Source organism: Balaenoptera ricei, chromosome 3 (assembly GCF_028023285.1).
Source record: "Balaenoptera ricei isolate mBalRic1 chromosome 3, mBalRic1.hap2, whole genome shotgun sequence".
NCBI lineage: Eukaryota > Metazoa > Chordata > Mammalia > Artiodactyla > Balaenopteridae > Balaenoptera > Balaenoptera ricei.
The window spans coordinates 62,429,861-62,447,077 of NC_082641.1; the positions used below are offsets into that span (position 1 = coordinate 62,429,861).

The 17,217-nt window shown below is 40.4% G+C and overlaps 1 protein-coding gene across 3 annotated transcripts in view; it reads left to right on the forward strand.

Annotated features, from left to right (window-relative positions):
- The first annotated feature begins 3,680 nt into the window (after positions 1-3,680).
- Positions 3,681-17,217, forward strand: part of SCAMP1 (secretory carrier membrane protein 1) — a 105,139-nt gene continuing 91,602 nt past the window's right edge. For all 3 annotated transcript variants that reach the window (XM_059916618.1, XM_059916617.1, XM_059916619.1), the window contains exon 1: positions 3,681-3,882. In XM_059916618.1, the coding sequence (XP_059772601.1) occupies positions 3,826-3,882 (57 nt within the window). In that variant the 5' untranslated portion in view covers positions 3,681-3,825. The remainder of the gene's footprint in view (positions 3,883-17,217) is intronic.

Here is a 17,217-nt window from a genome sequence, read left to right on the forward strand (position 1 = left end):
GATAATCCGGGGTAATCTCCCCATCTCAAAGTCCTTAACCTTAATCGTAAAGTCCCTTTTGCCATGTAAGGTGACATATTCACAGGTACCAGAGAGTAGAGTGTCAACATCTTTGGGGGATCATTATTAGGCCTACCACACAGTGCCTTCAGCTGCTTGGATAACTCATGGAAGTGTAGCCAGTGGCAGAACAGAGGGCCACATATGTTCCTGTTAGTGTGTGGTGGGTATCAGTGGCAGCAGTCACAGCAGCATGGCTGGAGACCGTCTTCTGCAAGAGATGATGGATTTCAGTTTTAACCCATTAGTGAACCCAGAGTCCAGTGCAACTTTTGAGGTAAGAAATATAACTTTCTAACTTGACGTTTTCTCAATACTCACCGGCTGTCAGTATAGAAAACATAGAATTCAGATTACAGCCCTTGCCCAAAGGATTCACAAATTAAATTTGTCAGACTGAGGGAGAAGCAGCATGATGGTGGGGTGAGGCACACCCTAAGGAGAAAAAGAAACAGAGTTAGGGAGGGGTGGGTCACTGGCACAGATTAACAGAATGTTCTAGCTGTTTAAAGGACCCGAGATACCATTTAGCTATGTTCTGGGCCTTTTAGGAAGTTTCTTGGGAACAGAGCCTCCCCTTACAGCTTGTTCACTGCTTTATCCCCAACACTTAAAACAATGTTCACCACTTTGTAGGTGCTCAGTAAATACTTGTTGACTGACTAGTGCGGAAACTCAGGTCAGAGAGGTGAACTGATATGATCAAGGTCACTCAGCTGGTTTATGGTAGAGCTGGATCTAGCAAGTAGTTTTGACTCTTCATTCTTTGCTCTATCAAATTTAGGAGGCAGCTCCTAAAAAATGAACTACTCCAACCAATGAAGCCTCCTGTATGCTTTCTCTCTACCTTGCACATAGCATTTCTTCTTCCTATATGAACTATTACCAACCAAATATATCAATTTAATGTCTGAAATGTGAGTTGAGAGACTCGAGTTCTGTTCCTAGTTCCTCCATTCACTTCCTTTGTAACTGAGGCAAATGACTTAACCTGTTCAAACTCAGTTTCTTTTTTGGTCGTGAGAGGGGCTAAAGGTTCTTTCAGTTCTCCTGTCCTGTGATTCTAAATTTCATGAAAGGTTCTAATAAGCTCACCTGTGGACTGTATGTCTGAATATCTTTATATCAGTGTCCTTGAAGCGTGGTCATTGCATCACCTCTATCAGAATCACCTGGGGTCCTTTAACTATGCTGATTTTGTAATTGTTAAAAAGAATAAATTAGACACGTAGTTGTTGATTTGGAGGGATTTCCATTAAGCTATGCTTCCTAACAGTTTCCACCTTTATAGTAATGGAACACATAAAAAGTGATAATATTTACGTGGTGTACTGGGGTAAGAAACTTTAGACTGTCTCTTTGTCAATTCCCCTCTCACTGAGAAACTGCCACTGAGTGAGAAAAACAAGTTGCAAAAAAAGAAAAATGATCCCTTTTTTTTCAAGACAATACCAAAATTCTGTATGACTATGTATAAGCATGTCTGCATGAATATGTATTATATGTTTGTATATGATTATGTGAGTTATGTTATGTGCTTGTAGATATACAGTATTATAAGAATATTGAAAGGAACATACTGGGTTGTTAACATAGGGAAGAGAAGAAGGAGGACAAAAAATAAAAAGATTTTTAAAAAGGTGAAAACACTAGTGTGTATGCTATGAACCCATTTATGCATTTATGTAAAAGAATATATTCATATATAAAGACATTTAAAAATAGAATAAAAAGTGCAGATCCATGGCCCCTACTGTAAAGTCAAATCTCAGGGATAGGAGATATGGAGAGGTGCATCATTAACAAATATTCCAAGTGATTCTGTAACAATGAAATCTGTAAATCTTTGCATTAAGTGCTAATGTCATTAGCTGTAAACACAGCATGGTTGGAAATTTCCATCCTGCAATGCAGGCTCAGCTGATCTTCATTGTCTTGGAACATAGTAGATGCATAATAAATAGCTGTTGATTATTTGAGTCATTTGGAGGACAGGTGGAGGGAGTGAGGGCCAAAGTGGTGGGAGAAGTCGATCAGCTGGGCAAGGTCAAGCTCAGGAGCCATGAGGAAAAACACATAAGAACAATGGACTGGGCTCCCTTGGCATTTTCAAACATTCAACAGTATTTGTTAGGCACTATATACATGCAGGACACTTTTCTCTCTCTTATTTCATTTAATTCTTAAATAACCCTTTACAAACTCAGAGAGGTGACGTGGGTAGCACAACTAGTATCAAAAGTGGGATTTGAACCCCACGCATATTTTGAGCACTCAGCTATAAACTAGACTCCTGGCAGCTGCTGAGGATAGGAGGGCAAGCACAATAGATGGTTTGCTCTTTTTCATGTCCACAATCTTGCAGCTCGGCCACGATCATTCCAGTCTGTTGTCACTTATTAGTTGACAGTCCTAGTCGGCTGCCTAGAAGCAGCTTCTTTGTCATATATCCCAACCTGGATCCCGCCAAAGAGAGATTACAGCAAATGTGCTTTTTTGTCTATCGTCACTAGCTAGTGTTTTCACAGTGGGGAGAAACTATTTCCCAGATAATTTTGAATAGTGCAAGAAGACCAAGAAGACTAACTCTAGTTCCTTCCAATTCTTAGGTACCTATCAAGTGAAAATAATTCTGGCTTTTTATAGCTTTACCTGCTAAGTGTTTTGCTGTTAGAGCAAAAGGAAGGTGGCGGGGGGGGGGGGTAGTGGGGGGAAAGAGATGCCCCCTCATTAAGTTCAAGGGGGGGGGCAATGAATGGTACAAATAAATTCCACACACATACTCATTTTTTGGTAATCTCTGGTGTTGGGTAGTGGATAGGAAAAAATCAGAAGTGTATATTTTGCGCCTGAATGCTTGAAAGAAAACAAAAACGGCATCTTTTTGTCATCCACTAACATTAACTTAAGGGCCTTGATCTTTAGACCTGTGCCACCCCGCGATCATTTCTGGAGAAGTAGCCATTTTGCAGATTCTGGAGAATGGTACCAAGGGCCGGACCCTGGTACTGAATCTCTCTTTCCCAAACGTCTGCGGAGCCAGTCCGAATCGGTAGCACCAAGGCTGGTCTCCGTGATTTAGCAGCAACCTAGAGTCGGAAAAAACCGGAAGACGGGAGGCAGGGATTCCCAGGTGGAATCAGGGGTGTGCGAAATTCATTAGTGAGAACAAGGCCCCAGCGGGCGTTATCTGTGGATACAGGTGCGGAGCTTCTCTAGGTCTCCGCGCCTCTGAGCCCAGTTAAGCTGCCACTCCTTCCCCAGGTGTGCAGCCTGCGTCCCAAGCTGCCTTCCCAACCTGGGGAAGTGGTCTCAGTGTACGTCTTTCTTGCCCACAAAGTGCCACCTCTCCCCTAAGTCATGCTCGGCCACACGGCGCCGATTTTAAATCGATAACACAACCAAGTCCAGCCAGACGCTCCGCTCTTCAAAATGCGCTTAGCACAGAACACATCCGCGCTCCTCCCACCGTTCCCAGCTTCCTCCGCCCCTAGTTCCTACTCGGTCGTACTTAAAACCCGGAGTGCTGGAGTACGGCCCGGAGGAACGGGATGGCGAACTAGGAGCGGCGCCGGCGTCCGGCAGCCCGTCGCACCGGGCATGCTCAGTGGCACGGCCGGCTGGGTGGCCTCGCGAGCTGCAACCGGATCTGCTCGGCGGCGGCTGCGGCGACGTGAGCGCGCAGGGGGGCGGCGGCCTCGCCTCCTCTCTCTCTCTCTCTCTCTCTCTCTGCGCCTGGGTCGAGTGGGTGACGCCGAGCGCGAGATGTCGGATTTTGATAGTAACCCGTTTGCAGACCCGGATCTCAACAACCCTTTCAAGGTGAGCGTCGTCCCCAGCATTTCCCGCCACCGTGACGCGTCGTTGTTTGTTTAAACCGACAAGTTCCTTCGCGCCCGCCACTCGGCCCCCTTCAGCCCCTTAGACAGGGGCTCGGGGCCGCCGCACCCCTCTGGGGGGTTGCGCTAGGGCCCACGCGTCACTCGTTTTGGGGTCGGAGTGGAACCTACCAAGCTCCCCATACGGCCGGCCCTCCCCGCGTCCCCGACTGGAGAGGGTCGTGCCCTGGCCCGGGAGTGAGGGTTCCCAGGGCTTCGGGGTTCCCGGCCCGCCTCTCGGGAGCGGGGAGAGTGAGAGCTTAGAGCAGGTGGAGTTGTCACCTGTCAGGTAAGTGTGGCTGGCCGGGCAGGGGCGGGGGCCGGGACGCGGCGGAGGGGGGCTCACCCTCGGGAGGGGTTGTCATGGGGACCCGAGGCGGCGCTGAGAGGAGCTGCGTGGGTGATGGCAGAGATGTGGAGGAGAGGTGAGGGCACCGAGTACGCTGCAATTAAAAATAAAAGGTTTTTGTTTTTATTTTTTAAACTTGTGTTGCGCCCAGGTGCCACCAGCGGCGCTGCCATCCCTCCTCCCCGCCATTTCCCTGAGGTTGAGGGTACTGATATCAAAGCATAAGTTAAATATAAATAAACACACCTGGAAACAATAGTGCACGTGGACGATCATCTTCCTTCCTAACCGCTCTTAGTAAGGTAAACGACGGGATATTTTCCAAGCTCCTTGTGCGTCAGCTGTTCTCTGGGCTGTATGAGGATACCATTTCCCACATGAGCTTCTTTCTTTCTTGGAGTCTACCTTTTGGATCCCAGCTTCGAGAGGGCTTGGCATAGAAACCGGCAAAGGAAGACGGCTAAGGTGTTCATTATCTGCGCCTAAATTAATGCAACGTCTATATAAATATCTTAAAAAGTACCACTCCAGGTTTCTTAATGAGTGCTGTTGTTTAGCACGTGTAATTTGTTTCTAGTGCTCGAAGTTGGTTAATTTCCCCTGGTTATGTACAATAGTAACTTTAATTTGTGGTCATACAAGGGTCACTTCTGGCTTGTTGAGTTTACATCTCTTCTTTTTACTCCTGGTTTTATCTCTTATTAAGAGTTCTAGAAAAGGAAAAACATCCCTCTTCTGATTGTTCGCCTGTTAATTTCATGGAGGATTATCTTAACTAAATGATTCTGATTATTATTGATAGCTTGACTCACTGTAGAAATGTAGAATAGACTCAGTCAACTATTGCTTTGCCTCTAATATCACTTAAGAAAATTCTCTACACCTGGCCTGAAACTTTCAGGTTTTAAACATGATATGGTTATACTTTGAGTAGAATTTTTTTCCTCTCAGAAGTTTAATATTTAGTATTCCATCATCCCATGTTGTGGAAAATCGGATTATTCTTAAATCATAAACATTCTAAAGAGACATCTCATAACTTGCCAAATGGGTTTTATTTTAGAATATTTTGAGGTATAACATTAAGAACCTGTTAGCTCTTCCTAATTCGAATAATTCATTGATGCTGTTTATTCAGCATCTGACAGTTTGGCTATTTTCTGTTCTGTCATTCCATTTCCTGGCTTAATTTACATAGCTAGTTCTCTTGTTAGGGCAAGACATTGTCGGCTTCTCAGCCCAGACCGCTTTTTTGTGACATGTAATGTTGCCATGACACTTTCCTCTTCTGCTGTACATATGGTTGCTGTAATAATTCTAAACCCAAAAGTAGCTTTAAATATTCATTCATTGTGGCATAAAGTTATAAACTTTTTTGTTCTTTATAAGTGGGTGCATTCAGAGGACAGTGATTATTTAGGTTCATAAAATGCCTCAAAGGATGGATAATTTAGGCCTAAAGAAGACTTCGTTGTACACGTTTCTGTTTATGATCTTTCCCTATTTTTGGTGACTGTCAGAGCATTGTGTATCTGACCTTTTTCTACTTAAATTCAGCTGCCCTTCCTCCTCTCAAAGTAAAGCTTTACATTTATAGCATAGTCTTTCTTCTTTCTACTGTTGGTTTCCTTCTATGTAAATGTGATTTTTGAAATAGCATTTCTGGTCCTCTCTACTTAAATATAAAAAGTTCCCAGGTGCATCTTTGTGTTACCTTATTGTCATCTTTCTTTTCAAATCTGTTCTTATTTTCAATATTTGAAATATTTCAGTATTCAAAAGTAAAGTTCATATTTTCAAAATATATATTTCACATTTGGCAACCATCCTAATTTCTTCTTGATTAAAAACTATTTGATTTCCATTGCTAACTTGCTAACTTGCCCATTGTCTTACATCGAAGTGTAGGTAGTGCAGAATTGGCATTGGAATTTAGATCACCTGATTCCTAGTCAGTTGCTGATGGCACTATATATTCTCTCTGTTTGCATTTATTTCACCAAAATTCTTGTTTTGTGTTTGGAGCTTGGACTTGAGGCTCTCATGTAGTATTTAAAAGTTTTGGCTCAAGAGTTAAAAAACAAACAAACAAACAAAAAACCCCAAACTGCATTTAATCTTGGCTTTGTCACTGACCAGCTGTGAAACCTTGGAAAGTTACTTAGCCCCTCTATACCTTTAGTTTACTATTATGTAGAATAGAATAATATCAATAGTACCTTCTCCATAGGATTGTTAATAGGATTAGGTGAACATACATTTAGTGTGTTATCAGTGCTCAGTGCATGGTGCCTTTAATTAGATAACAATAGGTAGTATTAATAGGAATTCAAGGAACTGTATTTAATTATAGTTGACGATATTGTTCTTAGCTTATTAATTTGGTGAAGTTCATGTTACCTTTGAATCTTCTAGAGTGCTAATAGCTGTTTGGCGGGTCATAGTTGAGGAATCAAGGCTAAAAATAATTAAGTGGTTTGCCTAGGTCACCCTACTAAGAGTAGACCCAGGTTGTCTGAATCCTAGTGCTTTGTCACTTCACATGCTTCCTCCCTAATAAAAGAACTCTATATTAAAATTGAGCAACTGTCCATTTTATTTTGGCCTCAAAAGTTATTTCTACTCTATTGAAATAATCTATTTAAAATGGCGTACAATTCAGTGTTCTTATTTATCTTTTTAGTTGCAGTAATATCAGTGGTATCCTAAGAGTTTAGTTGAAGTTGAAAATTGAAAACTTTGTCTTAAAAAGAGACCCATGGGCTTCCCTGGTGGTGCACTGGTTAACAATCCACCTGCCAATGCAGGGGACACGGGTTCGAGCCCTGGTCTGGGAAGATCCCACATGCCACGGAGCAACTAAGCCTGTGCACACAACTACTGAGCCTGTGCTCTAGAGCCTGCAAGCCACAACTACTGAAGCCCGCAGGCCTATAGTCCGTGCTCTGCAACAAGAGAAGCCACCGCAATGAGAAGCCTGCGCACCGCAACGAAGAGTGGCCCCCACTCGCTGCAACTAGAGAAAGCCCGCGCGCAGCAACGAAGACCCAACGCAGCCAAAAAAAAAAAAGAGACCCATAATTCAAGGATGCTACCCATTTTGTTTTCATTTACAATAAAGTGGATGCCACTCTTCCCTTAGCCATTTAAAATTTTAAGACTGGAGATTGGATAGCAACAGGAAAGGATTTTTTTCTTTATCTTTCAGCATTAATCTGGAGCATAGTGGTAGTAATTTATGGTCTATGGTATTTTATGTTCATGTGAACTGCATGAGTTCCCACTCTCTTTTCCTCAGGTCGATATTTTAAAAAGGAGTCCATTGAGCTGCTGATTATATTTCATCAAATTAAGATGCATCATTATTTAATTTACCTCCGAGTTATCTATTGGTGTGTAACAAATACATGCAAAATCCGCAGATACGGAGGCCGACTGCATTACACCAGTTTATATAAGGGACTTAAGCATCTGAGGATTTTGGTATCCAAGGGGGCTCCTGGAACCAATACCCTGCTTATAACAAGGGACGATTGACTGTAATCCCAAAATGTAGTGGCTTGAAACAAAAATTATTTGCTCAGTATTTTGTTATTTGAGCTACATTTAGCTGGACAGTTTGTTTTTAAATGTTATTGTCTAGAGTCACTCATGTGGCTTCAGTCATCCGGCAGCTTGACTAGGGTGGGATGGTTTAAGATGTCCTTGCTCAAGTACCTGGCAGTTACCTGGGGCTGTCAGTAGGGGCAGCGATTGGTGCTCTTTCATGTGGCCTTTCCTAGGAATAGCCTGGTCTTTTTACGTGGTAGCGGCAGTGTTCCAAGAGGACAAGAGTGAAAGCCACAAGGCTTCTTGAGTCAGTTCACTTCTGCTACATTCTTTTTGTCGAAACAAGCCACAAAACCAGCCCAGATTCAGAAAAGGAGTGGGAGGATTAGACTTCACATCTTGATGAAAGGAACTCTGTCCCTCTTGATATAGACCTAGGAACTGAAAAGATAAACCCAGTGTAAAATGGTGAGACAGGTACAGGATAAGCTCAGTAGAACTCCCATCAAATGGAGGAGGAGTGGGAGGCACGTAGCAGTCGCTGGTGCAAATAGCAGGTCTGAAATCCAGCCAGCCTCATTAGTCAGGGTCCCCTGCTTTGGGGGGCAATGAGAGTTCTTTGATTAGGCCCCAGTTCTACTGCCTTGGAAGTCTTTTTCTAATCTTATTTTCTTCTGCTTTTGGCTCTACCCTCTGAGAAGTCCTTCTTTTCTGTAAATGACCCCAGTTTGTAACTGAGTAGTATTTTCAGTCTGCTTCCTTCCCATTGAAAATTGGGAGTCCAGAAACCTCTTTTCAATTTGAAATGTCTCTGTTTCTTTTAGTCCAGGCTGATACAACTCTCTTAACAATTTGTTAATCTTATCTGGGTTCACACTATCGCTTAAAACACATCTGTAATTCTTTTTGAGACACTCTTCTTTATTTAGGGTATAGTGTCAGGGTGCTGTGGATCAATGCTCTTAAGATATGTGAAAACCTTTTGTCTAGATTGAGTATCTCCTACGGCAGTGTAAGCTCCCAGGCAGGTACAATGGGAGGCTGCTAGTGTGGGCGGGGTACCTCTCACAAATGCTAAATGACAAACAAAACTAGTGTTTGAGCATGTTTTATTTAGGTCCTTGGCTTTAACAATAATTGTAGCAGAAATGATGGTGAGTGTGAAAATTTTGAATATAAACTGTTCTTTTGCTGATGCCCACCCCCACCACCAAAGGTTTTTTGGAGTGCAGTTAATATTTACTAGTGTCGAATGCAGATCCAGGAAACTTACTGGATATTTTCTTAATATGAATCACAGTGTTATGTAGTTCCTGAAAATATATATTGGATTAATGAAGTTAGTGACCAGTTCTTAAAAATGAATCTACAGTATTCTGTTCTTGTCCATCCAGTGAATATTGTCTTCAGTTCCAAGTGCATATTTAAGGACTGGTTTGAACAAGATAGGTTGTTCCCAAGAAGAAGACAGAATGACCATGGGTCTGGAATCAAGTCCTAGGAAAATTAAGTTTACTCAATGGGTTTAGTCTACAGAAGGCTAAAGGGAAGTTTGAGATATACAGATGCTTGAAGGGTTCTTAGTTGGTTGAATGAATAAATTTGTTCTTGCTTCAGGAAAAAAAGGCCAATTGGCAGAGTTTATGTGAAAATAGATTTTGTCCTAACATAAAGATTTTAAAAAATCTATTAGAATAGCCTGACAATGCTCTTTTGGTATGGAGTTCCCCAGTACTTGAAGGAATTCAAACAGAATTTCAATGACCTGTCACAGATGCTAAGGCAGAGATTTGTGTCTCAAGTTTTTTTTCTACTTTAAAACTCTCTAATTGTTACATTTTTGTACCCTTATGGACCATTTTGTGAATGCATAAATTCTCTCATGTTTTAATCTACTGGATATTGGAATTGAGTCTGATCATCTCAGGGAAGAGGGTTTATGTTCTAGGACGCTATGCTCTGAGCCCCAGCATCTATTGAGGGAGCAGCCTGAAGTGATTACTTACACATAGGCGATCATGTCCTTTACCGTGTGATGCTTGCCATGCTGGGCTTAGCTGACTGATCTTATCAAGCAGAAGCCAGTCTTTGAGCTGATCAGGAGCAGATAAGATCGCTTGGTCCAAAAACTTTGCCCCAACAAGAACAGTGATAGTTAACTGAGCTATCTTTCTCAGGAACGTGAACTGAGAGCACAGAGAAAAAGTCAGGTAGTTGTAGTGGGAATAACCACGGAAAGACATGAGGAAAGAGCCAAATTATCTATCATGCAAATCATGAAGCACTGGAGTAGGAATCGTCTGACCAGGGCTTCTGAGGTCATTTTATAGAATTCCAGTCCCTTATTCGAGCTGCTCTTGAACTACAAGAGATATTGCCATGTTTTGAAGAATTCCAGCCTCTGTGAAACCTGGCATCCTTCTTTCTGTGTGCAGAGTCTGTTTCTTTCAACCAGAATTGCCTAAAGGTAAATGCAAAGTAATATCTTCTTGCCCAAATAGTGATAGAATCAAACCTGCAGGGACTTCCCTGGTGGCTCAGTGGTTAAGAATCTGCCTGCCAGTGCGGGGGATATGGGTTCGATCTGTGGTCGGCGAAGATCCCACATGCCGTGGAGCAACTGTGTCCATGCACCACAACTACTGAGCCTGCGCTCTAGAGCCCACGAGCCATAACTACTGAAGCCCGCGCACCTAGAGCCCGTGCTCCACAACAAGAGAAGCCACCGCACTGAGAAGCCTGTGCAGCAGAGTAGCTCCCGCTCGCCACAACTAGAGAAAGCTGCGCACAGCAATGAAGACCCAATGCAGCCAAAAAAAAAAAGAATCAAACCTGTATTTAGGGAATTCCCTGGTGGTGCAGTGGTTAAGAATCCACCTGCCAATGCAGGGGACACGAGTTTGAGCCCTGGTCCGGGAAGATCCCACATGCCACAGTGCAACTAAGTCCGGGCGCCACAACTACTGAGCCTGTGCTCTAGAGCCCGCGAGCCACAACTACTGAACCCACGTGCCACAACTACTGAAGTCTGTGCGCCTAGAGCCCGTGCTCCACATCAAAGACAAGCCACCACGAGAAGTCTGCGCACCGCAACGAAGAGTAGCCCCTGCTCACTGCAACTAGAGAAGGCCTGCGCGCAGCAACGAAGACCCAACGCAGCCAAAAATAAATAAATAAATTTATGAAAAAAGAAAAAAACCTGTATTTAGACCGAATACAGATAAAAATGATAGAAGAGCTCTACATGATATAATTAAAGTTGTACTTAGTTTTTGGTGGTAATGAAAGTCCAAACGCTATGGGATGTTTTTAAATCACAAGAAGGAAATTTCCCAACTTTTAATAGGTATGGGCACAAAAAACGATGTGATGTGGAGGTTGGTTGGATTTGACTTTGTACCAAGTTTCTTCCCTGTGCAAGAAATGCCACAAGAAATCCTTTTAAGTGTGTATGCAGATAGCAATCTCAATAATCTCCTTCTCCCTGGCGTTTGGCATGGGGTGCTTATAAGAATTAGTAATGCCAGTTCATCAGTTGATGGACATTTGGATTGTTTCCACCTTTTGACTATTATGAATAATGGTGCTATAAACATCTGTATACAAGTTTTTGTTTGAACACTTGTTTTAATTTCTGTTGGGTATATACCTAGGAGTAGAATCTCTGGGTCTTCTGGTAACAATGTTGAATCATTTGAGGAACTGCCAGACAGTTTTCCAAAGTGGCCGCACCATTTTATATTCCCGCCAGCAGTGTATGAGGGTTCCGCTTTCTCTACATCCTAGTCAACATTTGTTGTTACCTGTTAATAATTCTAGCCATCCTAGTGAGTGTGAAGTATCTAATTTTGGTTTTGATTTGCATTCCCCTGATGACTGTATGATGTTGAACATATTTTATGTGCTTATTGGCCATTTGTATATCATCTTTGGAGAGATGTCTATTCAGATCCTTTGCCCATTTTAAAATTGGGTTATTTGTCTTTTTATTATTGAGTTGTAAGTGATTTTTTTAATATATTTTGGATATAAGTCCTTTATTCAGATATACGATTTACAAATATTTGCTCCCATTTTGTCGATTACCTTTTTACTTTCTTGTTAATGTCCTTTGAAGCACAAAAGTTCTAAATTCTGATTAAGTTCAAATTATCTATATTTAGTGGCTTTTGTTTTGATATTGTATCTAAGAATCCTTTGCCAAACCTGAGGTAATGAACATTTATCCCTGTGTTTTCTTCCAAGAGCTTTATAGTTTTAGCTCTTACGTTTAGCTTTATGATTCATTTTGAGTTAATTTTTGTATAGGGTGTGAAGTAAGGTCGAACTTCATTCTTTTGAATGTGGATATCCAGTTGTTCCAACACCATTTGTTGAACAGACTGTTCTTTCTCCTTTGAATGATCTTGGCACCCTCGTTGAAAAATCTCTATTCTTAATCTGTGTTCTTGCAAAAGAAATGAAATATTTTAGTTAAAAAAGCCCTTCGTATTTCATGCAGAATGGCTCCCAAATACCTGCTGAAGTCCCTTGAGTATATTTATTAGCTTTCCCAGCTTCCCAAATTGCCAGAGCTAGTGTTGCAACTCCTTCTAATCTCTGCTTGTTTCAAAACTTAAAAAAAAAAAAAAGTGTAATAGTGGGTTTTATACTTGTTTTTAGAATGTAATTCTAAATACATCAATATTACCAACTTGATACTTTTCTTTTTCTTTAAAAGAAACACTTCCATTTATTTTACAGAGTACAGATGAATTACTGAATTTTTTTTTGCATATCAGCAGAACTGTTGGAACCTCTTAAAAGAATAAAGCAAGGAATAAGTGTATATTATAAGGTGTAGTGCATTTTGAGTATTGGTGAGATCAAACTAGGAAGAAAGGATTTGTGATAGGTATGCATTATAATTCTAAATTTATTGTTAATAGAAGAAAAATAAATCAGACATTTGAATGCAAGTGATTTAGTATATGTAGCTATTAAAGATTTTTTCTTATCAAACACAGCCAAAACAATGCATATCATAGAAAAAACAATATATACACAACAAATACTGGATGTTTCCACTTTGTTCAAGAGAAATAAGCAAAGGCAGAGTTGTATATATGCTACTGGCAGTCATTTTATCTGTGGGAACCCTCCAATGGTGGTTAGAATTCTCATATAGTGATGTGGAATATATGTGGAAGGTGGTCGGTGATAGGAAAAAAGCATCAAGAATATGGGCCAGTCACGGCAGGGGCTGGTGTACTAGTGTAATTTTACTACCATTTAGCAGTTTTCCTGAAGCTGTTGATGCTTCTTTTGGGTTGATTTAGCCAGTCTTGTGGTTTTATTTATGGCCTAGCATACCTAATTTTTGGCATCTCAAATAGTCATAAATTTTAGTGAATTGGTTACAAGTAAGTGGCATATTATAAAAATGTAAATTAATGTATTCCCTAAGCTTCAAAGAAGTATGCTTTTTCTACTTGATTAAAAAAAATTTTATGGAAATGTTTATATTTGAATCTCAGGGGAACTTAACCACCATTTACAGTTCAGTCCATAAGAAAATATTCTATGAGCTATATATATTGCAGACAAACATTCCTGTGTTCTTAGCCTGGTGCTGGGGACTTAGAGGAAGAAGTTAATGAAGTTTACAGAGGTGGCCCCGGGGAGTTGGTAAAAGGGTGGCTTTGGAACCAGGCAGCCTAGATTTACTTGTCCGCCTCCTAGCTAGGTGACCTTAGGCAAATTGCTTAATTTTTCTGCTTTCAGTATTTATTTTTTTATTTTTTTACATTTCTTATAGTTCCAGAAGTTTAGCTTTTGAATTAAGACAAAGATGGGAAGCTCTTAAAATAACAGATAAAGGAAATAAATTATGGTGCAAGATTATCTTTGGTTGCAACATGTGATTATTTATTCTTCTCGTTTATTTTATTCCTAAATTGCCTATGTTTCCTAAGGCAGACTCTAATTTTTATTAACTTTTAAACTTTTGCTATTAACAGAAATAGCAACAAAAACAAAACATAGAAATTACTGGTTGTCTTACAAAGTGTGGGGATTTTAGAAGCTATTATATATCACAACTTGAACTGAGGGTAATAATAATGAGAGCTCATTTTATTTTTATGACAAATCACCTTGTGATGTAAACTTTGTTTAAATGTTGGAAAGTTGTACACTTGGTTGTTTAATGTTGATGATTTTTGAAAAGGATATCTAGTGTTCTTTTTATTATATTTGAGTCTAATATTTTTTAAAGTTGTGATTATGATTACTTTTTGACATCATGGGAAGCTAGCAGGAGATGAATCCCTGGTGTCACAGTTGGAACTCTGAACATTTTCTCCTCATGGATATATTGTTGTAGATTTGGATTTGGTGGTATGATTTTAAGTACTGGTCTGAAGAGCTTAACCACTAAGTTAACAAGAGTAGGTCATTTAGCCAGAATTCATTTCATAAGAAAATGTTCTGGGGGCTTCCCTGGTGGTGCAGTGGTTAAGAATCTGCCTGTCAGTGCAGGGGACATGGGTTCGAGCCTTGGTCCGGGAAGATCCCACATGCCATGGAGCAACTAAGCCCGTGTGCCACAACTACTGAGCCTGTGCTCCGGAGCCCACGAGCCACAACCACTGAAGCCCGCGCCTAGAGCCCATGCAACAAGAGAAGCCACTGCAATGAGAAGCCTGTGCACCGTGATGAAGAGTAGCCCCCACTCTCTGCAACTAGAGAAAGCCCGTGCACACTACATTTAAAAGTTGACTGCCGCAGCTCATGCAGCTCAATATCAAAAAAACAAACAACGCAGTCCAAAAATGGGCAGAAGACTTAAATAGACATTTCTCCAAAATGTATTGTATTGGCAACAAACACATGAAAGGATGCTCAACATCACTAATCATTAGAGAAATGCAAATCAAAACTACAATGACGTATCACCTCATACCCGTCAGAATGGCTATCATCAAAAAATCTACAAACAATAAATGCTGGAGAGGGTGTGGAGAAAAGGGAACCCTCTTGCACTGCTGGTGGGAATGTAAATTGATACAACCACTATGGAGAACAGTATGGAGGTTCCTTAAAAAACTAAAAATAGAACTACCATATGACCCAGCAATCTCACTACTGGGCATATACCCTGAGAAAACCATAATTCAAAAAGAGTCATGTACCACAGTATTCACTGCAGCTCTGTTTGCAGTAGCCAGGACATAGAAGCAACCTAAGTGTCCATCGACAGATGAATGGATAAAGAAGATGTGGCACATATATACAATGGAATATTACTCAGCCATAAAAAGAAATGAAATTGAGTTATTTGTAGTGAGGTGGATGGACCTAGAGTCTGTCATACAGAGTGAAGTAAGTCAGAGAAAAACAAATACTGTATGCTAATGCATATATATGGAATCTAAAAAAAAAAAAAAAAGTTCTGAAGAAGCTAGGGGCAGGACAGGAATAAAGATGCAGATGTAGAGAATGGACTTGAGGAAACGGGGAAGGGTAAGGGTAAGCTGGGATGAAGTGAGAGAGTGGCATGGACATATATACACTACCAAATGTAAAATAGATAGTGGGAAGCAGCTGCATAGCACAGGGAGATCAGCTCGGTGCTTTGTGTCCACCTAGAGGGGTGGGATAGGGAGGGTGGGAGGAAGACGCAAGAGGGAGGAGATATGGGGACATATGTATATGTATAGCTGATTCACTTTGTTATGCAGCAGAAACTAACACACCATTGTAAAGCAAATATACTCCAATAAAGATGTTAAAAAAAAAAAGTTGACTGCCTTTAATATGACCAAAATACTGAGACGTCTAAAATTTTTTCACAGGTCTTTGCTTGCCACATTTAGCGGTAATTGTTTTGCTATTTCAGTATTTAATATGAATGACAGAAAACTCATTAATCTTGGTGGAGAACCACTATGTATGATAAAACAAACTTTTTGTTGCAAAAATCTCTTGAGAGTTTATTGGAAATAAAGGATGTCCTCCCATCCTTAGGATATCAGTTCAGTGGCTCATTCATTAGTGGTCATTTGAGCTTGGCAGTCAGTTGAACAGACATATGACCAATATTTTCCTGTTCTTTGTGATCAGCCTTTTTCTTTTTATGTCTGTGCATTAGTATTGGGGCACCTAGCTCTTTTAGCTACCCAATTTCTCAAATTTCAGAAGAAATTTTCATGATTCCATATAATAGAATGCTAAAATAAAGTATCCAGTTTGTAAGTATTCAAACTCTGGTGTCAGTGTAGTCTCCGTTTGCCAATCCCCCTACCCCATCCCTTTTTACTTTCCTAATGAGCGTTTCTCTATTTAATGAGGGCAGTGAGTGATTTGGTACTTAGATTTTGAAGACATATGGATTTATAGCTGGTTGGCAACATTTCTTCCAAGAAATGTTACATCTGATTATCTTTTTAAAACACAACTTTGAGATATAATTTATATACCATACAGTTCACCAATTTAACGGGTACAGTTTAGTGATTTTTAGTATTTTCACAGTTGTGCAGTCATTACTACTATCAATTTTTGAACATTTTCATCACCCCAAAAAGAAACCCCATACCCTATAGCAGCCATTCCCCATTTCCCTCCCAACTTCTCCAGCACTAGGCAGCCACTAATATTCTTTCTGGACATTTCATACAAATGGAATCATACAGTATGTAGTCTTTATGACTGGTAGCTTTCATATAGCATCATGTGTTTAAGGTTCATCCATATTACAGCATGTATCAGGACTTCATTTCTTTTTATTGTCAAATTATAATTCCATTGCATGGATATACTACATTTTATTTGTGCATTTGTCAGTTGATATAAATTTGGGTTGTTTCCAACTTTTGGCTGTTAGGAAACATGCTGCTATGAATATTTGTACAAGTTTTTTTTACAAGTGGACATATGGATATATACCTAGGAGTGGAATTGCTAGGTCATTTGGTAATTGCCAAAGTATTTTCCAAAATGGCTGTACCATTTTACATTCTTACCAGCAGAGTATAAGGATTCTAGTTTTTTGACATCCTTGCCAATACTGTCTTTTTTATTATAGCTATTCTAGTAGTGTGAAGTGGTATCTCATTATGGTTTTGATTTGCATTTCCCTGATAGCTAGTGATGCTGAGTGTCTTTTCATGTGCTTAGTGGCCATTTGTACATTTTCTTTAGAGAAATGTCTATTCAGATCCTTTGCCCATTTAAAAATTGTTGTCTTTTTACTACTGAGATGAAGGTATTTTATATATATTCTAGATACAGGTCACTTATCAAATATATGTGAAAATTTTCTCCAATTTTGTAGGTTGTCTTTTTACTTTTTAAAAAAAAAATTTATTTATTTATTTTTGGCTGCGTTGGGTCTTAGTT